At 45.1% G+C, this 25,971-nt stretch overlaps 1 protein-coding gene across 1 annotated transcript; it reads right to left on the bottom strand.

Annotated features, from left to right (window-relative positions):
* Positions 1 to 1,738: 1,738 nt before the first annotated feature.
* On the bottom strand, positions 1,739 to 24,609 carry RBM17 (RNA binding motif protein 17). Its single transcript, XM_020906587.2, has 12 exons — positions 24,476 to 24,609; positions 13,806 to 13,943; positions 13,153 to 13,269; positions 10,503 to 10,669; positions 9,671 to 9,768; positions 8,561 to 8,617; positions 7,239 to 7,380; positions 5,132 to 5,283; positions 4,004 to 4,077; positions 3,411 to 3,509; positions 2,166 to 2,238; positions 1,739 to 2,041 (listed from the first exon to the last, which is right to left on the bottom strand). Exons 2-12 carry the CDS (start codon positions 13,926 to 13,928, stop codon positions 1,938 to 1,940), a joined length of 1,206 nt encoding a protein of 401 aa, XP_020762246.1. The 5' UTR covers positions 13,929 to 13,943; positions 24,476 to 24,609; the 3' UTR covers positions 1,739 to 1,937.
* Between the last annotated feature and the right edge of the window lie 1,362 nt (positions 24,610 to 25,971).

Below are 25,971 nucleotides of genomic sequence, written 5' to 3'. Positions count from 1 at the left end.
GAGGCTTTCTACTTATACTGGAGCTTCATTCATTTTCAACTTACACTGGAAATTTTCCATTGACATTGATTTGAATTTTAATTAATATTAAAAATTAATTTCACATTTCTCAAGCACTACCTTGTATAAGATTTTCAAATTATTCTAACACAGGAAATTAACTGCAAGTAATGCACTAGCTGATTACTGCAATCATGGAGAGTTTAACAATTAGACAGATTCGGGAATATTCACTAAATTTCACCCATGCCAACAGAAACCTCAGTGAAGCACTTGCATCTCTCTGGTTGATGGTGAGAATGTTGGGAAAAGCCGCCTCAACAATGATGTTATGATAAAGCTCAACAGTGATGCAGCTGTCAAAGGGGGTTGGAACGTATACTTCCCAGACCTCAGGGCTCACACAAATTAAACTAAGCCGTCATAATGAGTACCCAGCACGAGCACATCTCAGCCTCTGTAAGCCCAAGCGCAACACCGTCATGGGTATCTGGAGCCAAGTGTGCGGTAGGCCTGTGCAAGTGTGAGGCTGGCTGCTGACTCTCAGGTCCTACAAAATGTCTAATTATGTAGTTCTTTTACCTTTTGTTCTTAAACTCATATTTATTCCATAGAGTATGTGCACTTTCTTCTTAGAAGCAGTCTTAATTCACTTTAACTCAGTAAAATAATACCACAAAAGAGAAAATGTTATTCTTTTATTTTATGTTAAATAAAAACATGAGAAAATCCTTTTTTAAAAAGGGTCAAAATATTCCTTATGTCTCCAAACCAAGTCCATGGATGCAAAGAAACACTGGCTACTTTCCTCCCCCGCAGGGTCACACACACTGTCACGTTGAAAGCACCTGAAGAGACACCACGGCGCATGGCCCTAGCCGCCGCTTCAGGTTAAGTCACATGCAATATCTGGGCAAGCAAGGAGCAGAATACAGGCAGGCAGACTCTAGAAACACTTCCTGCTTGGGCCAAACATTATTATTTGTTTTGTCTTGCAGTCTCGCTAAGCATTTAGGCCACATATACCACTGTACTTCGATGGTACAGTTTTTCACAATTCCAGAATTATATTAATTGGCAGTACAGTTTAAGTAGCTGATGTGGCTGAATTTTATCAATTTAAAAATTACATATGAGAACTAACAGGACTGCAAATTTTGCCAGTAGAAACATGACCCCAGGGAATCACCACTTCCACATTATTGGGCACACATTTACAATGTACCCATAAGGTTCTGAGCTATGCTAAAGACTAGGCTTCAATCTCTGAAAACATATGCTATATTCATGATTTCTATACCCAAATACTCCTAAGACCATCACAATCTCTCAAGTCTGACTTGACTTAACTGAAAATGATTCATCCAAACAGGTCATGGTAGGCTCAAGATTCTTCAACCTTAGTTTAGGTTGTAAAGAGCTTTTTCTATGACTGGAGTCAATAAGAATTTCTCTGTTAGAGAAAGCAGAGGGTTTCACCTTAGGCAGACTGCCAAGATGATACTTTATTATAGAGTTTATGAAGCTACAGTTCAGTAACTTGCAGGTTTTATTAAAAGAAATCAAAAAAGAAAGAAAAGGGGAACACAACCCCGCCAAAACTTTCTAGATTTTTTTTTTAAGTGCAAGAAATGCTGTATCACTGAAGCACTTGAGACTTATCATGAAACCCTAGCAAAAAATGTAATCACCTCAGAAGTGGTAATAAAAAAGAGAAACAACCAGAGAGGCACACAGATTGCTTTTTGTTTGTTTTTTTAAAAGGATTTTTATACTATATTAAAAAACCACAAAATAAAAAAGGGATCAGTCAACATATCTTAGAAGTCCTTACAGAGTCTCTGCACCCACAGCCAGGAAAGGCCCCCTGATGCCTTGTTCTCCTCTGCAGCTCGCCGAAGGATCACTGGAGATGACTCAGGCTCTAGTTTTTAAAATCAAACTTGTTCTGCCAAATCCAGGACCCTGAATTTATCCAAATTGTAGAAACATGCTTTGACCACCCGTCCACCAAAATACCTCCCATTCAGATCAACAACAGCTAAAAGGCAAACAAAAGACAGTTAGTTAAGGCGGGAATTCCACGAGACATTACAATATGTCTTCAAAATATTAAGATCACAAGTTCAACTTTTTAATTCTTTGTCATTAGCTGTACAACTTACCTTTAATTGCTGACTCAACCCTCTCGAATTCTAAAAATATTCGTACTGCTTCATCATCAGGGGCGCCAGGAATCTGGAAAAGAAATGGATTGTAGTAACTAAAGATGTCATCAGAGATGTCAATGATTTTTGTCAGAGTGAGTATTCCAATTACAGATAAGCAGGGGTCAAATGCCAAGGATATTAGTGTAATTTGTGTGTGCATGTGCACGCTCAGTTGTGTCCAACTCTGTGACCTCATGGACTGTAGCCCACCAGGCTCCTCTGTCCATGGGATTTGCCAGGCAAGAATACTGGGATGGGTTGCCATTTCCTTTTCCAATAAGCGTAATTTACTCATCATCAAAATTCACTTAACGTCTGTTTTGGACAGGCTGTGTGCTAAGTGCAAGGAAAAGGCAGCTAAGCAAGACCTTTGCAGGTCCTATGTCATCAGACACATAAACAGATAATTATGCAATCAACAGACGCAAGCCAGCATGGAAGAGAAGCTGAGGTGAGCAGGAACTAAAATAAAACATCTGTACGTGAACTGTCTGTCACACCAAGCTGAGTTCCTCCATTATGCTTTCTAGGCCCCACTGCACTGTGTAAGCACGACTGCCGCTAATCCCCACCACACCCACACCATCCCAGTCTCCAGAAGACGTGACCCTATGTGAATGCCAATTCCCTCCTACCCAAATCCTACCCACAGTCCAAAGCTCCGCTCACATCTGATACTGTTCAAAAAGCCTCCTCGAACTATTCGGTATTGATCTAATCCTCTCTCAAATTCCTGTACTTATAAGTCAATGTTACTGAGTCCAGCAACTGAATATTCTCTAACTTCACATTTGTTCTGTCGTTTCTTCAGCTGAACGTATCACCGAGAGCACAGGAGGCACCCCCCCCAACCCTAGTGCAGTCAGTACTGGTACGTGGGAGGCACTAAATAAAATACTTGCCGAAAGAATGACGCCAAAGGCACATGTGACACCCCTGTCACTAAACCACTGAGTCCACTGTCATCAAGTCTAAACGTCAGTCACAAAATGAAATGTTTCTTCACCAAATAACATTTGAAGTTCTTCTGATGCTAATATCTGAAATTGCAGTAACTAAGTAAAAGCAGTATAACTAACCAACACATGTCACCTTCTATTGTAAGACAGGATATTACTTACAATGGATCCTCTATTTATAGAAAATGCTTTGTAACCTATCAGTCGTAACTTGGGTTATAAACAAAGAAATTTCGCTTACTTCAAATATCACACATTTTCCAACTTTGCCGTATTTTTCACACTCTTCCTTGGTTTCTACTTCCAAGTCTTCATCCACCTCTCCTGCACCAACCATGTTCTATAAACAAAAATAAATATATAAATTCCAATATCGAGTATAATTGACAACTATGTAAAAGAGATGTATGAGTAACTTTCTTCCACGATGGCAAGTGTTTCCAAACCCAAATGACCCAAAGAAAATTTTCATTTCTGAAATATCCTGAAGTAGGCTAGTTTTTTTAAAAAACTAAAAAATATACATTAGGCTTCAAGAAGAATTACCAAAGCAACTGGGCAAGGACCAAAATATATAAACCAAGCTGAATTTCTGACAATTTCAAACATTTTAAAGTAATTTATCACTGTAGTCTTAAATACTATGTTTAGCAAAGAGACACTAGTGAAAAGGAATCTAAAAACCAGTCTTCCAGGGAGTCTACCCACAAGTACCACTTTCAGTTCTCTTCAGCTATCCCGTCATTAGTGGGGCTGACAGCATGCAGGGACAGGGCAAGGGGGAAGGACACACGACTCAAAACGGGCAACAGGGCTCCTCCTTCAGCTGCTTACCCTGAGTAGGACCACTTTGGTAGGACACTTAAGTATTTCAGTTAATGGATTTGAATCTGACTTCTTGGCTGCGTCTGTAAGAAAACATCATCAGACATAAGTGTTAGGGCACCAAGTCTAAGTTACAACGAGCAATTTACTTTCAACAGCAATCCCCACTCTCTGTGTCCTAAAGCCAGCATCTACACAGTCTCTGAGCAAAGATGCAGCCTTATCTGTCTGAAAGCATCACTTTGCTTTGGTATAATTTTTACCATAATTTCTATAACTTTTTAACATCCTCAGTGAGGTGCATTTTTGCTTAGTTCACTTCCTAAAGGGCCGACAGGGCACGGTGATCACCACCCTCAGAAGCGAGCCTTGGCTCAAGCAGTGGTCAGCAGTCCTGAGCGCAGTGTAAACGAGCGGGTCAGCGGCCAGCCACAAGCTGACAGTGTCAGACACTCCCACACATCGGGGTGACTGCTTGTTTCTGGTTCCAGCCTGTGAGGCTCACTGCTGCTTCCTCAAGCTCCACATCAACATGCCTGCCAGGAAAGTTCTCTTCCTTCTTCAGGAAAAGGCATTCAGCTAAGACTGATTCAAAACTACTCAGTTCTGCTGCTTAAAGTGCTAAATCATGTTTGACTCATTCCAGTACGCCCTCACTACAGAACAGACTGTAACAATCAAATGAAAATAAAACACCAAGTAGGCACCAGAAGACTGCAAAGTAACATCAGTTTTACAGAGCAGTCAGTAAGAAAATTAGGATGAAAGGGCAGAAAAAAGCAGAGAACCCTTACAGGATAGAGATACAGTAGAAAGAATCACTGATATACTGTGTATGGCTCTGTACTGCTATAAAAACACAGTAACGGTTCTATCAGTATAACAAGACTCTTTCCCGAGGAGAAGCAGGCATGACAGGATTTCTGGAGTCCTGTTCATTTCTGCCAAAGCCTCTCGTCTTCTTTTCCTCCCACAGGCGTTCTGTCTCTCTGTCCTGAACTATTTGTATTTGTAAAGATGGGCCTCAGAATTCTGTTTCCACCACCAGCTGGAAGGCATCACGATGAGGAATTCTCTCATTCAGGATGGCCTGCCCCCGCCCACACCCCCAGGAGCCCTGCTCGAGGGGGGGCCCACCTTTCTCGGTGGCGTCGCCCACGATGATCTTGCCGCCCCGCTTGCTGGTCTTCTCCACCGACAGCGCTGTGCTCAGGCCCTGCTCATGCTTCCCGAGACCCTGGCCTTCCCGGAAGCCGTACTTCTGCATGATTTTATGTGCTACCGTGCCCCTGCGAGGAGGAAAAGGAGAAAGGTCCCTGCACTTGGGTCATCAGCTACAGCACAGATTATAGATTTCACATCACAATTTCTTCTGAGAGGAGAGAATGTAGATTCCACAAGGGTGTTGATGATGCCAAATATCTACTAACGGGTTGAGATGGAAGTTGTGGGATGTTCAGGAGAAAGATAAAGAGTGAATGCCCTTAGATTACCTGAGGTGAAGGAAACACTAGTTCCTCTGGTGAGAATTCCCCAGGGCCTGTTAGAAAATACCAGACTTCCTGTGTCCATGCTCTGCTACAAGGCTCATAACTAGTTTAAGTAAGCCTGTCAAAAACTAAGTATGGTTTCATGTAATGAAGACGACTGCATTTTTCTAAGTAGTATAGAAGAGTTTCCAATGACTGACTTCATAAATGAAGGATGCTTAGGGACCATCTATTTAATAGATGGAAATGAAGAAACTGGGGCCCACAGTGGCTGCCTAGCTTAAGGCTGACTGAGAGCAAAGCAAGCCACCACATGTTGGTATTAACGGTGGGACTGAAATTGAAAGCCATAACCCTGAATTCTTAGTCCACTGCTCTTCCTCTAGTTCGTGATAGCTTTCAAACTGCACAGGGAGGGGCCTCAAGGGTACCCACACTGACCACTGCTTCTTACGGCCTGAACCCCAAAACCCTGCTTCAACCAGAACTGTACCTACAGTATTTCACATATGTAATTTCCTTAAACATTTCATTTGAACAAGTTGTTCCAGAGCTAAAAAGACTGAAGACTTATCAACTGTACTACATTGCACCTTCTTCAGGCATAAATATTTAATACCTTTTTCTTACCAGTAATAAGGCAATTTGTTTCACTAGCAGAAAAAACCAAAACCAGCCCCCAGTGATGTCACGCCTGTGCCCCTGCAGTACACTGTCCAGGGCAGCCCCACGCGCATCTCTCCAATGAGGGAACATCCTCTGTCTGCACCGCCCAGGGCAGTATATTGAGCTTTGTGTGGCTACTGAGCACTCGAGACTAGCATGAGGAAAGAAATACACGCTGAATTCTATTCACGTTCAATTAATTCAAGAGCCATAAATGGCCAGGAGCCCCCAGAGAACAGCACAGGTCGAGAGAACAGGTACCAAGGTGAGAACTCCAAACCCTCCGACACCATGTGAACGCTGGCCCGCTCCTCGGCTCTGACCAGCCCCGCCCCAAAGGAGTGAAGACAGAACAAAGCGCTCGCACAGGCGAGGGCAGACCAGAGAGACCTCACAGGCACAGCCTCCCCACCAGAGGCGCCGGCCTTCCAAAGGCCTCGCTGCGGTGCTGCTTCCGACACCCCTCGGAGCACGAGGGGAGCACAGTAAAGAATATACACACTCTTTTAGCCGAAACACATGCCAAATCCAGCAAGTCCTAAAAACAACCCACAAGCCCCACCTGAAGTCAACCTTAACACTGACTTTCAAACGCTGGCAAACAAATTTCTAAGTATAGGTAGAATGACTAAAAGTGTTTAGACCAAAGGTATAGACTCATGACCTTAAAGCAAAGGTCATTTTATCAAGGAAAAAAAGGACACCATTCATCTTTTGGACATAGTATAAGTCAGGTCTAATTCATATGAGCTATTCTATTTGCCAATGTTCTGAAAACAAATATAAATAACAATCAGAAACTGTTCCTACCTAGAGGATATAATGTTCAGCATCCAAATCACTCAACACTTCCGACAGAAAGCTCTCCGTTTTGTACAAAACGTTAACAGGGTCGTGCTGCAATACCCTCCCAGTGACTCGAGCCCTGATCCCCTGTGACTGGGCGCCCCAGGCACGCCCTGTAAACCCGCTGAAGCCCTCATCTGCAAACACGCTGCATCCACTGGAGGGGCTGACCACACCACCCCCGCCCCCCCAGAGTCCCACCCTCCCTGCACCCACTGAGGCGGAAGTGCCCGGGCCGTTACCCCATGTTGGCGAGGAAAGAGTTGCCAGGGCCGGTCGGGGATCGGGGTCTGTCTTGTTCCTCGTACACTGGGGGAGGGATAGCAGCTTTGGAAGACTGTGAGCGAGGTCGTGAATCCTCTTCATAAGGGAAGTCTCGGGGCACTGTTGGATGATAGGAAACAGGATTTTATTTTTTGTGCTCCTTACCCCAGCAGACATCAAAGGTCTCCGAGGTCAGGGACCACATGCCAGTTCAGTGAAGTGCAACCCCAGCTGTGCAACAGAATCAGCAAGGAGCTCAGAGAGCTGCAGATGCTTGGGCTCCACTCCCAAAGACTGGCTTCAGTTGGGGTTTATGGTCTGTCAGGTATTTTCATTATTAACTTTTTTTTTTCTGTATTGTCTTCTTTATAAAAAGGTAACATTCATAGTGCAATAGGTATTTAAAAACTCTGAGGACTGTTAGACTTTCTCAGGATAGTTTAGGTATGCTCCAACACAGAGAGCAGGAAAATGAACTAGGAGATTCACCAAAGTCCAGCTCCAACCCCCAATTCTAGAACCGATCCCTGGAGACTTCTGGGAATCTGAGTCAAGGCGCACAACCTGTGACTGAGAGACCTAACTCGGGGACGTGCTGCCACCTTGTGGAGGGCCACAAAGTTAACAGCTCCTAGATCACTGAGAGCTGCTGGGAGTGCGGGACTGCAAGGAGATCCAACCAGCCCATCCTAAAGGAGATCAGTCCTGGGTGTTCATTGGAAGGACCGATGCTGAAGCTGAAAGTCCAATACTCTGGCCACCTGATGCGAAGAGCTGACTCACTGGAAAAGACCATGATGCTGGGGAAGATTGAGGGCAGGAGGAGAAGGGGACGACAGAGGATGAGATGACTGGATGGCATCACTGACTCAATGGACCTGATTTTGGGTAAACTCCGGAGTTGGTGATGGACAGGGAGGCCTGGCATGCTGCAGTCCATGGGGTCGCAGAGTCAGACATGACTGAGCGACTGAGCTGACCTGAGATCACTGAGCACAGAACTTGAAACTGAGCTACTATTTGTTTTAACCTAACTCCAAATATGAAATGTTAGAGAAAACAAAATGAATTATTTTTAACAACAAACAGAAAAGCATCTTGCTGCAGAAAAGCCCTAGAGACTGGCATAAAAACTTCTGAAACATAAGGGCTGGAAGGTGCTCTTGGCCGATGGCTCGAGTGAGGAGGGTTTGGGGGCCTCTTCCCTGCACCCAGGTGCCTGGCTGATTCCAGCTGAGGCTTCCCAAGATTGGGTTAAAGACGTGCAGCTGAACAGAAGAGGGAAGAAACAGGTACGTACACTCTTTGTCCTTCTCCACAAGAGACGTGGGAGGTGCAATGGCAGCTCCGCCCATACCTGCAAAACAGACATTCTGCTGAGCAAGGGCTGAGTGAGGGCAGAGCGAGTCAGCCCGGGCCCCGTTGAATCGCACCCCCACCCCAAAGGAAGAGGCAGCAGGCACACTACTCCAGCCTCTCGCTAACACCTAAAGAGTCCAGTGTCTGAACCCAGGGTTAAAAGTACACAAGTAGGTACCACTGCTTGGATGTGTGGGTACTTCTGGTCAGTCTGCTTTGTGTTGTCATCATTCTTGTTCACATTGCCTAGACAGAGAATGGTGGACACAGACAAACCAACGCAGACTCCGTTTGCTATCAGACCACCAGAGGGAAAACGTGAGCAGAGAACACAGGGATTTTTCACCAGGGAAAAGCCCTAACATATGTATTATAACGTAATCATCAATGAGACACTGCAAAAAAATGATAAAATGTAAATTAAAGAAACTAATTACAAAACCATGCTGCACCAGCATGAAATGTTTCACAGAAGAAATTCCCCAGAATCAGTGTACAGGCAGCAACCACATGTGATGAAGCCGTTCTCTCAGAATGGACACTGCTTAGCTATCTAGCAGTCACCAAGAACCTGGCTCTCACACAACTGCGATGCTGCCTGTGAGGCTTCAGAGATGGAGGCGGCCTGACAGAGCAAGAGCTCACACCCTGTCTCCCCGCCCTCCTTACGACACTGCCAGAAGCCAGCATTCAGGGGCTCAGTCATGCATGTGGGTGGCAAGGATTCTGGATAAGAGTGCACTCTCCACTCAGTGCTGTTCTTAATGCAAGTGCAGACGGACAGAGCACAGGCAGGCATGGCTATGGTACGGACAGAGACAAGCACAGGCATGTAGTTTAAGGTGTGCTAAAGGGCCGATAAGGAAATGTTAGAAAGATTATCTGTGAAAACACAACAAAAAGTTAAACCCCATACAAATGTGGGTTTTTGCTGAAATTCCAGAGAGAAAACCACCCAAATCAATGTCAGCTAAACTAATTGTCAAACTGAATACAGAAGGAAAGGGTAGAATTGCACATCTCAAACATGACATTTATGTTCACGCATTACTTCTTTTCCTCCTCTCTCGCTCATAATCTTCATCTTCATCAGAGTCTGGATCGGGTCGCCTGGAAAACCCACTAGCTTCATGTCTGTCTTTACGCCTCCTGTGATAACAGATGGAACAATTCAGAGATGTGAACTCAAGGGCCCAAGTGAGAAAAATCCAGAAGATAAACTGAACAAATTTAACAGGTATATCCATATAAATAGCAAGAAAAAAGCTTCCTTCATATTTACCTCTTTCAACTTTAAAGCAAATCAACACAGGTAACAGTTAATAAAATAATTTTGATTCTCTAGAACATGCTTTCACTCATGAAATGAGTCAGTAAATAATGAGAAATAGTATATTAATGTTTATATAATCATTTAATAATTAATATTCAGCATTTTTAAGAGAAGAAATGCAAATAAATCTGTTACCCATACTTTCGAAAAACATAAAAGATGTTATGAGTTCTTAAAAACTCTATCTGACTCAAAAATAGTAAAAGGTGAGAAAAACATTTTAAGTATTTTAAGCAGTATGACTCTAGTAGAGTCCGAACACAGGAAAAAAGAAAAAACCTATTATTCAACATCAGTTTGTAAGCTATTTTTCTAAAAACTCACTCAAAATGTCTGTTCTAAGTTTTCTGCATCTATACGTGAATTTACTCTGGAGTTTGTTTCTATGATGGGATATAACAACCACACACTCTTAACAACAGTCTGACTCCTGAGGACTGTTCAGACCAACCACAAAACCCACTCAGTCCACAGACAACACTAAAGTTCACTCATGACATCTGAGCGAACACTTCAAACAATCCCATCCCACATGTGCATGAGGCCTTACTTTTCTCTCTCTTCTATTTCCTTCTGTCTTTCCAGCTCCCGCTGCCTCTGTCGCTCCTCTCTTTGGCGCTTCACTACTTTCTCATAATCGTTAGGAAACATGGGATCATATTCATCAGCTAAGGGGATCAAAACTTCTCCTGCAGAAAACCCGCTGGGAACAGGGTCCTGAGGAAGGGAAAATGCCCAAGTAAGTATCACCCGCTGTCTTGGAGTTTTACTCACAGAATTAAGGTCAAGGACCATGTGGGCAAGACTGGGCCCCGAGGACCACCTCCCTCTGCTCTACAGAACAGGGAGCAGATGCCCGGGGAGGCTCGGAGACTCGGCATGCTCACGCGCCCGGCCCAGGGGCGGCAGAGCACGGCAAAGTTCACCTCTCAGTTCGGGATCAATCCCATAATACCCTAGAGCATTTTCCTGAAAGTCTTAAAACAAGCTGCCATCACCCAAAATTTTAAGCAATAAATTTGATTTTTTAGACTAAATATAAAATACTTCTACTTTTATATACATAAAAACTTAAAATACAAAACAACTCATTAATAACATATTCTTGCAGTCATTTAATATAATAATCTCAGATTTTGATTACATGGAGACACAACATATTAAGACTCTCAAAAAAAAAAAGAAAACAAGGAAAGAAAAGGAGAAAGCCTCCTCCTGGGCTCTGAATGCTCCAGAGTCCACAGCCTCCCCAGGCCGCTGCATCTCAGGCTGTGAGTCTGAACAGCGTACATAACTCCCTTCACAGCATGGTTCATTTTTTAAAGTCCGCTAAATCAGGTTTTTGCGTTTCTTTTGTACATTTACAAACTGCTGAGAGAAAAAGAACAAAAGGCAAACAGTGCACTAGAAACACAAGATGACAAGGGGGCTTTGCCCTAGAATGGCGGTCTTGATCTCTGTGGTTCTCCTAAGCCCTGACCCACTGCATGGTCTCACGTTCCTAAATCTTCGTACTTTCTTCTGTTTGTTTCTCTAGCATGACACCCTCTTAATGTCTATAAAAATAAGATACCTTCCCTGGTCCCCAGACACCCAAATGAGTGCAGGTCAGGGTCCCTAAGCTCCCACTCTGCACCTGTCAGGAGGAGCGTGCCCAGCACTGCCAAGGGCAGGACAGCTGTTTGCAAAACGTATTTTACATATGAACACAAAACAGGCATGATACAGAGAGCTTATGCTCAGTATCTATGGATCCAAATCTAACAATTCCTTGACTACACTGTGCAATTGGACATTTTCTCATCATATTAATAAAACAAACACATCATGGTCTCCTTACAATTAAAAATCAAAAATCACTTTGACTTGTTGAATAAATGAAATTAGAAAAATGACTGTAATCACCTCCCAGGCCCTATCACTGGAAATCTGACACAAATCTATTTGCAAGGCTCCCAAAGGGCAGGTATTCATTTGTATGGACATAAAAGACATTTCTAAAACACAAAAGCACCTGAACAACACTTCCATTCAGTTATTATTAAGACAGGAGAAGCTAACAATCAGCAACTCAATTTATTTAACACTGCCATCACAAAGTTTCAACTCAGAGCACAAACTGTCATCATGAAGGTTAATTCTCTGTCATTTAAAATCTGACAGCAAACAACTTTTACTGTGTGAACTCTGCTAAGTTCAACAATGAGCCATCCTGCTCTAAATGCCAAAAAGAATAAGGGGCTTGCTTCATTTTAACAGATTGACAATACCCAATACTGCAGAGGGTGGGAAAAACTCAAACGCTCACACTGCAGGTGATACAACTCTGCCAGAAACAACGTGGCAATAAATAAATTGCCCAGGGAAGGGACTGATCTCCTAAAGTCACCTCAGGAAATCTATCCTAAGAAAATTTTAAATGCATAGAAAGCTCTCTGAAAATGTGTTCCCTAAAAGGTTTACTGGTCCTACAGTTAGGAAATGGGTGTGTAAATCACCATACACTTAGCTGATGGGAATACTTTACAATTAAAAATTGGCTATGGTGCAAAAAGGAAAATGTTTACTGATTAAATTTGGGGGTGATATTATAGGTTCTGGAGTCAGTATACAATACAGAAGAAGATTAACCAGTTTTTGATTAGAAGCAGCAAGAAAAAATTAGGTGACGAATTTGTGGGAAAAAATGTTAAATGACTAAGAATCCTCAGAAAAGTTCCCTTGTGGGGAACCAAGTGGTTTTCCCTCTTGACAGACTACCAGACTGCAGGAGAAGGATCAGTTCCCCTGGCCAGGAAACCCCACCAAGAGCTTCAGAGCATGCCACACACGGGAACACAGAGAAGCCATCAGGACGATCACATGGTCCTATACTTTTTGACACAGAGGGACAGCCACAGTGTATTAAGTGAGAAAAGCAAATCAGGGAACAGAAGATGCAGGAGGAAAAGAATACCAAGTTTTTAAATTCTTAAGTCATTTATTTTTCTTTTCGTCCACCTCCAGTTTCTGATTATATAAGTACTGAGCTTTAAACAGATTAGGTGTTTTAAAGTTGATAAAACCAGAGCAAAAATTAAATTGAACATGATACTGACTAGACTGCAAGGCCTACAGAGGAGGGGTGCTCAGAGTGACGTGTGTGAAGTGCAGCCTGGGAAAGCAGGAGAGCCCACCCAGGTGTGTGTGTGGAGGCGTACCTTGAGGCCCGCGGCCACGTGTGGCGGAGTGTCCACGATCTGCCGCTCATCTGAAGAGCCGCCTCGCTTTAGGTCGATTACTGGAGCAAGGACTGTACTTTGTTTTGTCCTCTGGCTCTAAAATCATCAAAAACCAAGAAAAATGTACTGAGACTTCAAACCAAAATTCGGATTACTTGTAGCAAAGCTTTTTTTTTGGTCTCTGCAACAAACCTTTCAGATATGAGAGAAACAATCTTAAAACAATAGCCTTTTAATTCAATTATTACGATAACCATACACTAGTTCCTTTTTCTTACAACACAAATCTCCCATTTTTATAAAAGGTTTACAGAAAGACTGGCTGCTGTTAAATTTTCATATGAAATAATACATTGAAAAACTCTATGCTTGGACATACTGTACTTTGAAAACCAGCATCACTGCTGGAAATCAAGAGTACTCTTTTCCTTATCCTGATTCTCTGAAGCAGTTCTATTTCCAGGAGACAGGAAATGACCTTCAACTCCTATTCCTCTCCCTTCCTACCCCAGCCTCTCCCCCTACAACGGATGAGCCCGACATATTTAACAAAGAGGCAAAGGAGTGGCTCTTAATCCTCAGGAGGCACCTGCCAGGACTCTTTCCTCACAGGTGGGCTTAGCTTCTCTCACCTTGGCCTGAGTGAGAGCTGCCTTCTTCACCTGGAGCTGAGACTGCAGGAGTTTGAAGTTTTTGGACCAGCCTTCTGTTTTTGAGTCACTGGTCTCCACTCCCAGGTCATCGTACAGGGACATCTTCTCAGATCAGTGCTGAAAGGGAAAGTGGATAGGGGTTAAAGAATGTAAGAATGTAGTGAAGATTTCTAACCTTCCTATGTTAAAATATGCAGTGGAATGGAATTTCAGAGGTAGGAAGTATTTGATGAGATCACCTCATCCAGGAATATTCAGTCACAGAAGTCAAGACACCTGATATCACCAATCGGTGCCCTTTCTAGTAACCATGTGCTATTTTCAAAATAAACCTCTAGCATGAAGTTTCCTGTATATAAGATCATGTGATCAAGTAATTCAGGAGTGAAATCATTCTGTTCTACAAAATGAGGGAAGAGGTAAGTTCCAGAGTCAGGGCATTCTTAACTACACATATTAATTTTAAAAATTCTACTTTCTGTCAGCAGCAAAAAGTAGAAGCCTTACAAAAACACCTATTACCAGGTGACTTAGCACAATTAACCACCTTTCGGTGGGGGGGTGGGGCGGTGGCGGGGAAGCTACCCTTTTATAAACAAAAATTTTATTATATGCCTACAAATAAGGGGGAAAACCCAGAAATGATCGCACAGATGTGACAGGAAAGTAGAAGGCTAGATTGTACTAATACCCAGGCTTCCTTGTATCCCACCTTGAGATCTTTAATGACACTGAGCACAAAGAGAGAATCAACAATCTGTATGTGAGTGACCAACACATGCTATCCCTGGCAGAACAGAGGAGCGCAGAGGACGAAGACAACAAAAATGACAGTAGTAACACTTGTTGTTCAGTCCTCTCAGTCATGTCCAACTCTTCGGGACCCCATGGACTGCGGGACCCCATGGACTGTAGCACCCCAGGCTTCCCCGTCCTTCATCATCTCCGGGAATTTGCTCAAACTCATGTTGAGTCAGTGATATTATCCAACCACCCTCAGTCGTCCCCTTCTCTTCCCGCCCTTAATCTTTCCCAGCATCAGGATCTTTTCCAATGAGTCGGTTCTTTACATCAGGTAAAGGACTGGAGCTTCAGCTTCAGCCCTTCCAACAAATATTCAGGGCTGATTTCCTTTAGGGTTGACTGGTTTGACCTCCTTGCAGTCCAAGGGACTCTCAAGAGTCTTCTCCAACAGCACAGTTCAAAAGCATCAATTCTTCGGCGCCCAGCCTTCTTTATGGTCCAACTCTCACATCCATACATGACTACTGGAAAAACCACAGTCTTGACTATATGGACCTTTGCTGCAAAGTAATATCTCTGCTTTTTAATATGCTGTCTAGGTTGGTCATAGTTTTTCTTCCGAGGAACAAGTATGGCTGCTGTCATCATCCACAGTGATTTTGGAGCCCAAGAAAATAAAGTCAGTCACTGTTTCCACTTTTTCCCCATCCACTTGCCATGAACTGACTTAGACCATTCAGGCATGATCTAAATCAAATCCCTTATGATTATACAGTGGAAGTGAGAAATAGATTTAAGGGGCTAGAGCTGATAGACAGAGAGCCTGATGAACTATGGACGGGGGTTCGTGACATTATACAGGAGACAGGATCAAGACCATCTCCAAGATAAAGAAATGCAGAAAAGAAAAATGGCTGCCCGCGGAGGCCTTACAAATAGCTGTGAACAGAAGAGAAGCGAAAAACAAAGGAGAAAAGGAAAGATATTCCCATTTGAATGCAGAGTTCCAAAGAATAGCAAGGAGAGATAAGAAAGCCTTCCTCAGCCATCAATGCAAAGAAATAGAGGAAACCAACAGAAGGGAACGACTAGAGATCTCTTCAAGAACATTAGAGATACCAAGGAAACATTTCATCCAAAGATGGGCTCGATAAAGGACAGAAATGGTATGGACCTAACAGAAGCAGAAGATATTAAGAAGAGGTGGCAAGAATACACAGAAGAACTGTACAAAAAAGATCTTCACGACCCAGATAATCACGATGGTGTGATCACTCACCTAGAGCCAGACATCCTGGAATGTGAAGTCAAGAGGGTCTTAGAAAGCATCGCTGTGAACAAAGCTAGTGGAGGTGATGGAATTCCAACTGAGCTATTTCAAATCCTGAAAGATGTTGCTGCTAAAGTGCTGCACTCAATATGCTAGCAAATCTGGAAAACTCAGCAGTGGCCGCAGGACTGGAAAAGGTCAGTTTTCATTCCAATCCCAAAGAAAGGCAATGCCAAAGAATGCTCAAATTACCACACAATTGCACTCATCTCACACATTAGTAAAGTAATGCTCAAAATTCTCCAAGCCAGGCTTCAGCAATACGTGAACCATGAACTTCCAGATGCTCAAGCTGGTTTTAGAAAAGAATATCCGCTGGATCAAACTGCCAATATTCTCTGGATCATTGAAAAAGCAAGAGAGTTCCAGAAAAACATCTATTTCTGCTTTATTGACTATGCCAAAGCCTTTAACTGTGTGGATCACAATAAACTGTGGAAAATTCTGAAAGAGATGGGCATACCAGACCACCTGAACTGCCTCTTGAGAAACCTATATGCCAGTCAGGAAAAAACAGCTAGAACTGGACATGGAACAACAGACTGGTTCCAAATAGGGAAAGGAGTACGTCAAGGCTGTATATTGTCACCCTGCTTATTTAACTTATATGCAAAGTACATCATGAGAAACGCTGGGTTGGAAGAAGCAGAAGCTGGAATCAAGATTCCCGGGAGAAATATCAATAACCTCAGATATGCAGATGACACCACCCTTATGGCAGAAAGCAAAGGAACTAAAGAGCCTCTTGATGAAAGTGAAAGAGGAGAGTGAAAAAGTTGGCTTAAAGCTCAACATCCAGAAAACTAAGATCATGGCATCTGGTCTCATCATTTCATGGGAAATAGATGGGGAAACAGTGTCAGACTTTATTTTTGGGGGCTCCAAAATCACTGCAGATGGTGATTGCAGCCATGAAATTAAAAGACGCTTACTCCTTGGAAGGAAAGTTATGACCAACCTAGATAGCATATTAAAAGGCAAAGACATTACTTTGCCAACAAAGGTCCGTCTAGTTAAGATTATGGTTTTTCCAGTAGTCATATATGGATGTGAGAGTTGGACTATAAAGAAAGCTGAGTGCCGAAGAATTGATGCTTTTGAACTGTGGTGTTGGAGAAAACTCTTGAGAGTCCCTTGGACTGCAAGGAGATCCAACCAGCCCATCCTAAAGGAGATCAGTCCTGGGTGTTCATTGGAAGGACTGATGCTGAAGCTGACACTCCAGTACTTTGGCCACCTCACGCGAAGAGTTGACTCGTTGGAAAAGACCCTGATGCTGGGAGGGAATTGGGGGCAGGAGGAGAAGGGGACGACAGAGGATGAGATGGCTGGATGGCATCACTGACTCGATGGACATGAGTTTGGGTAAACTCTGGGAGTTGGTGATAGACAGGGAGGCCTGGCACACTGCGGTTCATGGGGTCGCAAAGAGTCGGACACCAGTGAGCAACTGAACTGAACTGATGGGACGGATACTATGATCTTAGTTTTTTGAATGTTGAGTTTTAAGCCAGTTTTTTCATTCTCCTCTTTCACCTTCATCAAGAGGCTGGATAGTTCCTCTTCGCTTTCTGACATTAGGGTAACAGCCTGTCACCGTCACCAGGGTGGTCAAAGGCAGTATCTGCTGCAGAAGCCTAGGAGGAGGCTACCAGTAAAGCCAAGAGCAGTCAGGAGCGGGTGGGAACTTCCGGGTGAGATAAATCTGCTCCAGGTCAAATGCAGTCAGAAGTCCACACCTCTAGCTGCTAAGTCCTTACTGCCACGTTTAAAAACCTCAACATTTTGAAACCCACAACATGGCTCATTTCTCAAAATAAGATAGCAATCTGTTTCTCATAGCTGGAAAGGGGGAAAAAATTGACTAAAAACCCTAAACTGCAAAGAAATGCTTAACACAGGAGTTGCTAACTTATGAACACATTCCAAAAGTCTGTCAGTTCCCAGGCTCAGACAGCATTTCGCCACTGAAACCGTGTCACACAAATCCTGTTTTGCCTGTGTTATGTCTCAGGAAAAGAAGGTGATACATACAGGAAGGGAAATATCTAATTCTCCCCCAGAATCACATCTGACCTGGGGCAAAACTTCAGTGTCTGCTCACTTCTCCACCCTTCTGTGCATGGATCTTAAGACCCTGACACCTCGGCTGACCTGGTTCCACGGTGTGTGGGGTGGGGGTGAGGGGGTGGATGCCACCTCCCTCCCTCGGACAGCCGTTCGGCTCCTGAGCTGAAGTCAGCCCAGGTCACCTCTGGGTGCCTTTCAGAGCTCCTCCCTTCCTTTATACCTGAACCCTGCGATGACCTGAGAGCTCTCAGTGCTGATTGCTAAATGAAAGGCCCCAAGGCAGCACAGAAGCAGGGTGACTGAAAGCAGAGCCCACGGTACTGGTGGCTGAATGCTCCAAGTGACAGAAACATTGAGACATGCCTGCCGGTCCTCCCCTCAAGGCTCCTGAGACAACTCACTGGCTCCGCAGGGACAAAGATTCCCTGAAGAGTGCATCCCACAGGGAAACGCCCGCTGCCTTCAGTGCCAGACAAAGCGGACTTGGCAACACCGTGTCACGTTATTAAGCTTAAGACATGCGCAAGACACTGAGGCTAAACGTAGAAAAGTTAATGAATTCCTTTTCTCATCTCAGCATGCCTGAAATCTGACCAGGTCTCCAGAGTTTTGTAGGGAATACCCCTGGGGTCCACTTCAGAACCTACTATTTTAATCCATGGTCTTGTAAACTCCACGAAAACCTAGATCCTGTGTGTGGAGGTCACTGCTCTACCCCCAGACTAAGCTCAGTGTCTGCCCCAGAATCGAACAGGGAATCGGGCCAACTGCTCAGTTAACACACTACTTGCAACCCCCTCTCATCCCAGACTTCAGAAATTCTGGCCACTGACAACTGCATAAGACCACAGAGCTGCAGAGGCTGTCGTGCACTTTTCTTCCAGCCAACCTGGTATTCAAAACTAACCCTTCTTTTCTAGGCACACATCCTTAAAGTTTACATTTAACCTGAAAAACTCAACGCAACAGCAAAGAAAAAACAATGCTGAGTGTCCAGCTTGCAAAGGGCCCATGAATGATGCCAGGTTTGAGCTGCACAAGTCCATTTAGGCGTGGCCTGTTTTCCACAGTAAATACGACAGGACCACACCAGCCAAGGTTGGCTGAATCCACAGATACGGAGGGCCAACTGTGAAGTTATACGGATTTTCAGCTGCGGAGGGTTGGTGCCCCTGACCCCTGTCTCGTTCAGGGGTAAACTGTAATGTGGTTTTCAAAACACTACTTCAGAAATGACCATGCATCTTTCATCTAACCTAGTCTAATTTTTTGAGACCTCATCATTCAGTTGATCACCAGACCAAAGCCTAGTAAACACACTGTGGGTTCATTTGTTTTATCCTTCTTTATTCTTATAAAGGCAAGAGAAGATGGACACATTTTGGCAAATAAATATAAACAACAACACTTTCTGGGAAATTATAAAGCTAAATTATCGAACTTTGTTCACAAACCAAACTCTACTTTGTGTCAGTCGCTCAGTCATGTCTGACTCTTTGCGACCCCACAGACAGTAGCCCGCCAGGCTTCTCTGTCCATGGGATTCTCCAGGCAAGAATACTGGAGTGGGTTGTCATTCCCTTCTTCAGAAGAACTTCCCAACCCAGGGATCGAACCCTGGTCTGCATCGCAGGCAGATTCTCTACCATTTGAGCTACAGGGAAGTCCTTTTCCACTTTACTTCTCTCAATACTGCTTAGTAAGAAATTTGAGAACACCATCAAGAAAGGTATTTACAAACAACGTTGGTCCCTAGAGACTAGTTCAAGAGGTGGAGCAGAAGAATGTGCACTCATCTCCTGCCAGAGCACCAAAATCACAATTAGTGGTTGAACAGCCATCAAGAGGAAGACACCAGAACCCACCAAAAAAAGATACCCTCCATTCAAGGACAAAGGAGAAGCTGCAGTGAAACGGTAGGAGGGGCACAATCAAGACAAAACCAAACCTTACACCCACCAGGTGGGTGACCCACACTCTGGCGAACACCACCAGCGGAGTTCTCACACTGCTCTGAAGGCTCTAGGCCCCACATCAGGCTCCCCAGACAGGGGGTCTGGTCAAGGGACTGGGAATCCCCAAGGAATCTGACTCTGAAGGCCAGTGGGATTTGATTACAGGACTTGCACAGGACTGGGGGGAAACAGACTCCACTCTTAAAGAGAGTACAAACAAAACCTTGTGCTTACTAGAACCCAGGGGAAAGGAAAACTGACCCACAGGAGACTGATCCGGGCCTCCGTGAGTGCTGCAGGTCCCCTGCAGAGGTGCGGGTGGGCAGGGGCCCGCCAGGGATGGGGCACTGGCAGCGGCAGTCCTGGGAGATGCATCTCGGCTGGGTGGGAGTTCTCTGGGAAGTGCCAGAAGCCCCAGTGCAGAGCCTGAGGGCTTCCCTGGAGGCTCGGAGGGTGAAGTGTCTGCCTGCAGTGCGGGAGACCTGGGTTCGATCCCTGGGTGGGGAAGATCCCCCTGGAGAAGGAAATGCCAAGCCACTCGACTCTCTTGCCTGGAGAATCCCATGGATGGAGAAGCCTGGTTGTCTACAGTCCATGGGGTCGCAAAGAGTCAGACACAACTGAGCAACTTCACTCACTCACTCACAGAGCCTGTAGACTCCAGGACTGGGTCACCTCAGGCCAAACAGCTAACAGAAAGGGAGCACAGCCATCCATCGACAGACAACTGGAGTCAAGTTTTACTGAGCGTGACCCCGCCCACCAGAGCAAACCCAGTTATTCCCACAGCCAGTCCCTCCCATCAGGAAGCTTGCACGGCCTCTTATCTGTATCCACCACAGAGAGCAGACAGAAGAAATAAGAACTACAACCCCAGAAGCCTCTAGAACTAATATTACAATCAGAGAAAGCTGACCAAGATGAAAAGAAATAGGATTATGTCCCAGATGAAGGATCAAGGATCCCCAGAAAAACTAGAGGAAGTGGAGATAGGCAATCTCCCAGGAAAAGAATTCAGAATAATGATAGTGAAGATGACCCAGGATCTCAGAAAAAGAATGGAGGGGATACAAGAGATGTTTACCAAGGACCAAGAAGAATTAAAGAACAAATAAATAGAGTTGAATAATACACTACAAGGAATCCACAGGATAAAAACTGAGGCAGAAGAATGGATAAATGACCTGGAAAACAGAATGGTGGAAATCACCGCTGCAGAACAGAATATAGAAAAAAGAAGGAAAAGAAATGAAGGCAGTCTAAGAGACCTCTGAGACAACATTAAACACAGCAATATTTGCCTTCTAGGGGTCCCAGAAAGAGAAGAGAGAAAGGACCCGAGAAAATATCTGAAGAGATAACAGCTGAAAACTTCCCTAACATGGGAAAGGAAATAATCAACCAAGTCCAGGAAGCACAGAGTCCCAGGCAGGATACAAATAATGTTGGTCTCAATGGAAATCGAGTGACCAAATGCCCACTAAACAGAAGGAAAAAGACCAACTTATTCACTTCTGCATTTCCAATTTCTGGCACAGAGGAGGCATTCAATAAACATTTTTAAATATAAACAATTAAATAAATTCTTTTTAGCCACATGAATCAGCAGTGAAACTACACAACGCCCACAGGCTCCACTAGGAAGTAAAGAAACAAAAGCTTCTGAGATGGATGGTGGTAATGGTCACACAACACCACTACACATGTAAAAACAGTTCAAATGACAAGTTTTATGTGTCCTTCACCACAATCAGAATTTTTTAAAAACCAAGTAAAAAGGAGAGGAGCAGCAGCACAAGGGGAGGCAGTGTGAGCTAACAGGATGCTGGACATGCCCGAGGGAAGGAGTAAACGCGATGGGGACATTTTCCCTATTTCAGGGCTACACGCTCAAGCAGTGCAGAGGCTCTCTACCTCCAACAGAGTTCTCTCAGCCAAGAGCCCAACTCCTGAGACTTCACCACCCAACTGGTGAGGTTCCATGCCACCATACTTGCTCCAACTCCAGTCTACCTGAAGCTAGCTGCTGACAATAGCACCTGATTTGCCTCGCTCAGCAAGCTTCAAGTGTCATTGTGCAGCAAAATCTTATGTTCATTTAAAGTTCCCTGTTTCTATCCTCAAAACCTTCAAAAGCACACCTTAAATATCTGAAACTGATGTCGCCTTACTAGCACCTGCCAGCTTTCTGTACCTCAGAGCTTACACATCAGATCTCCTCATCACAGTAAAGGCAGAACAGCTTTCTTCATTTTTCTCTTCACAGATCTTCAAATTCACAGAACTGAATGAGCCACAGCAACGACACGCTGTACCCACCTGCACTTGTAAAACTTGCTTTAATTAACTACTATGCTGCAACAAGCGCCAGCGGGACAAGAGATCACCCTCCACCCACATGGTCACCACCCCATCCCGTCCACCCAAGTGAACTCCCTGGACCAGCAGCAGCCTGAACCCCATTCTCATTCCTTCCTTTCCTCCTTTTATATAACCTTACCGACACAACCTGCTGCATCCATTCCTTTAGAGGTGTATATATCTTCACTTTAGCTGCCTTGAGTACTTGTAAATATATCACAGTTGATTCATGCATCCCTTCTGCTGCAAACACTGAAAATAACAAGTGCACTAACAAGACTCTGTTATGACCTGAACTTCACCTAATTAATGCTCAGATGTCTTTCAGATAGTAAAACACATTTATGTCATGAAGTCTGGTGACAAGTAATAAAAACGGAGCACTTTCTAACATTTGGATATACCTTAGGAAGCCAGGACCAAATGGAAATACAAACAGTTGATTTTCATAGCTTCTTTAAAATACCATCTCACCATTGACGTCTTTTTCATAGTAACATCAGACTTTGATCAACACATCTTCCAGGTATGCTCTTTTTTCTTTTACTTAAAAAGAAACATGGTAGACACAGTTTTTCTGGAAGAATGATGACTTTTCAAGATTGTACCTAAGCTAGAGAAGTATTTTTTAAAACGAGTGCAACTGGCAAAAAAGAACATGGAAGACATATTCTTAGGAGCATCCCACATGCTCATCTTTTAAGTACATCTCTGAAGCCTTTGCTGACAACAACCCTCACATAAAACCAGCTACCTCCTGAACACACTCACATCATGTTAGGCTGTCCACCGGGTGACATGTCTGTCTCTTACTATATCATAAACCCCTCAGAGGCAGCAGGGGCTGTTTCTGTCTTTATATCTCCAATGGAGCACCATGCTTGGGACATTGTTAAGCACTTTTTAAATATTTTCTAAACATATCAGTGAGTGGTCAGTCAGCATACAACACGTTTCTTAGTATGTACCATTTGCTTTATTTCTTCTAAAAATAAAACACCCACAGTTTAAGTTACTAATGTAATATCCCATATTGCCTAAATATCCTCACTATAGTCAAACTGCCTGAGGCCTTTAACCCACAGAACTGTGGAAACCGAATTGCATCCTTTAAAAACACCTGTTGAGGGGAGACACAGTCCGCACCTACCTGAGAATGTGCAGAATTTTGCCCTCCTCCAGTATACCCTATTTCCCACCCACTTGCCTGCCTCTAGGAATAAGCACCTCCCAGGGCCCTCCTTCACTGACTTGTCAGAGAACCTTCTCGATCTGACCTGACTACCCCTATTCACACTTCTATCTGCCTTTCCTGCAGATTCCAGAATGCACTAAGGTGCTTCAGCTCTGCTACTTTTACACTTATTTCCTCGGCAGGGAAGCTTTCCCTCATTGTGCACATCTAAAAAAACACCCCCAAGGCTCAGTTACACGCCTCACTCCTTTGAAAGCCTTTCCAGACCCCACTCGAGTCCCTCAGACCGACCGAGGCGTAGCTTTTTACACTTGTTTCTCTGGAAACTAAACTCGCGGGAGCGTAGAGACAGAATCTTACCGATCTAACTATCCGCTGTTTCTAAACATGACCTGGGCAAAAGAAAACGTTCAAGAAAAAAAAAAAAAAAAAACTTGGTGACCGAATATTAAAGCTAAAATACCGCTTTAAGAAAAGACAGAGTCCGAGGCAGTGCCGGAGCCTCGTCCAGGTAAATCCCTCATCTCTGAGGGATGGCCACACCTGATTCGAAGCCGGGGGCGGAAACGGATTCCTTCCTCGGCGCCCCCGGCCCCGGCCACAGGCTACTCAGGCCCGCCTACCGGGTTCAAGGGACCAACAGCTGTTCCCGGACAGACCGACAGCGAGAGGGAGGGGACAGGAGAGGGAAAGGCGCCCTCGGGTCGACAGACAAGGACAGACCAGACAGACGAGGGAAAAGAGGGTAGAGAAGGGGTGCGAAGGCCCGGCAAGCCGAGACACATAAAGAAAGGGGGCGGCAGGGAGCGAGAGAAGGCGGCGAAGCTCATCAGCGGCCAGGACGACAGGCGCGGGGGAGCCAGCGGCGCGGGGCCGGTCCGGGACCCCCGCCCCTCGCGGTGCGGCCTAAAGCAGCGGCCTCGCCTTCCGCGACGCCCGGCCGGGGAGGCGCGCCGGCCCCGGCGCCCGCCCACCGGCCCCAGAGACCACTTACCCAGCGCGCCCGGCCGACGCTCCCGGGCCGCGGCGGCGCACCGACGCCAACGCGCCGCCGACACCGCGGGCTGGGCGCTCGGCGTCAGCCCCCGACGGCAACACCACTCCGGCGCCAACCCCTACGCAGACCCCGAGGGACGCGCGGCGGCGCGGGGTCACGGCGCGTACGGCCGGAAGAGAGGCGCCCGGCGCCTGCGTTGAGGGCGCTCCTGCTGCCGCGCGCCCCCTGCCGGCCGGAGGACCGCGGCAACAGAACCGGGAGACTTCCCTGTCACCAAGAGGGGTCGCGATGGCACAAGGTTGTGACGCTACAGACCCCGGGAGCCTGGCATTGGCCTCAGATGGAGAGGAGGACGACTGGTCCAAGGCTACAAAGGTCGACTTCAAAACTGTTCATCATCAGTGTGCACAAAGCTGAAGATAAATCATAGTAGGAGAGATGAACGGGGAAAGGGCTGTAAAGGACAAGACCAGGAGTGCTGAATTAACTGTGAAGTGATAGTCGCTCAGCCGTGTCGGACTCTTTGAGACCCCGTGGATCATACTGTCCCTGGAATCCTCCAGGCCGGAATATTGGAGTGGGTAGCCTTTCCCTTCGCCAGGGGATCTTCCCAACCCAGGGATCGAACCTGGGTCTCCTGCATTGTAGGCGGATTTTTTACCAGCTGAGCCACAAGGGAAGCCCAAGAATACTGGAGTGGGTAGCCTTTCCCTTCTCCAGGGGATCTTCCCAACCCAGGGATGGAAACCAGGTCTCCCACATTGTAGGCAGATTCTTTACCAGCTGAGTCACAAGGGAAGGGCTAGGGAAATCATGGATATGAAGTTAGGGTTACAGGATACATGTTATACACATATACATACATATATACATAAAAGGTACATGTTATAAAGCCTCACGATTTTAAAACGATAGGACAAAATTTGGGAGGAAAGAGAAAATAGGATTCTGTGTCAATGAGATTTTCACGTCTATATTTGAAACCGTATACAACCCCTAGGTCCCTTTCCTTTGAAGTAAAAGAATTTTGCTTAGTCTCCCAGGTCTCCCCAAGTCTCAAAAGGCTGACTCAAGAGTTAATGATTGGGAAATGTGAAGATTTAAAGTAGCTATTGAGCCAGGAAACTGGTAACAATCTAAACTATAAACCCTCCACAGAGCAGAATCACCCACTTCCCAGGGCCCTGAACGATAAAGGTCTGACACACATTCCTAGGTTGTTTTTACAGGAAACAGCCTCTGCCAGATGAGAACCGCTGACTGCAAGCATACAGACACTAAACTGGCTGAAACCAGAAGGTTGAAGATGCTTGAAACTTCACCTTGATGCCAACCAGTCTGAGAACTGTGCAGGAGCTGATCAGGCCCCCTGCAGCCCCTTCCCTCACCCTGCCTTTAAAACCTCTTCCCTGAAAGCTGTCAGATTCAGGTCCTCTGAGCATGAGCTGCCACTCCTGCTAGATGCCTGCAATAAATGCTGTACATTTCTTCAT

The sequence above is a fragment of the Odocoileus virginianus genome, chromosome 9 (genome assembly GCF_023699985.2).
Source record: "Odocoileus virginianus isolate 20LAN1187 ecotype Illinois chromosome 9, Ovbor_1.2, whole genome shotgun sequence".
Classification (NCBI taxonomy): Eukaryota; Metazoa; Chordata; class Mammalia; order Artiodactyla; family Cervidae; genus Odocoileus; species Odocoileus virginianus.
The sequence above is the reverse complement of the archived record's forward strand: the minus strand, read 5'-3'. Positions and strand labels throughout refer to the sequence as shown.

Bases quoted from the DNA above. Each gene is read 5' to 3' on its own strand.
- RBM17 (XM_020906587.2), bottom strand. From the start codon at position 13,928: ATGTCCCTGTACGATGACCTGGGAGTGGAGACCAGTGACTCAAAAACA. The intron at 8,618-9,670 runs GTAATGCGTGAA...TCTGTTTTGCAG, and splicing joins GCGAGAGAGGAGGAAAAGAA to GTATGGGCGGAGCTGCCATT. The intron at 4,078-5,131 runs GTGGGCCCCCCC...GTTTTCTTACAG, and splicing joins GGGCGACGCCACCGAGAAAG to ACGCAGCCAAGAAGTCAGAT.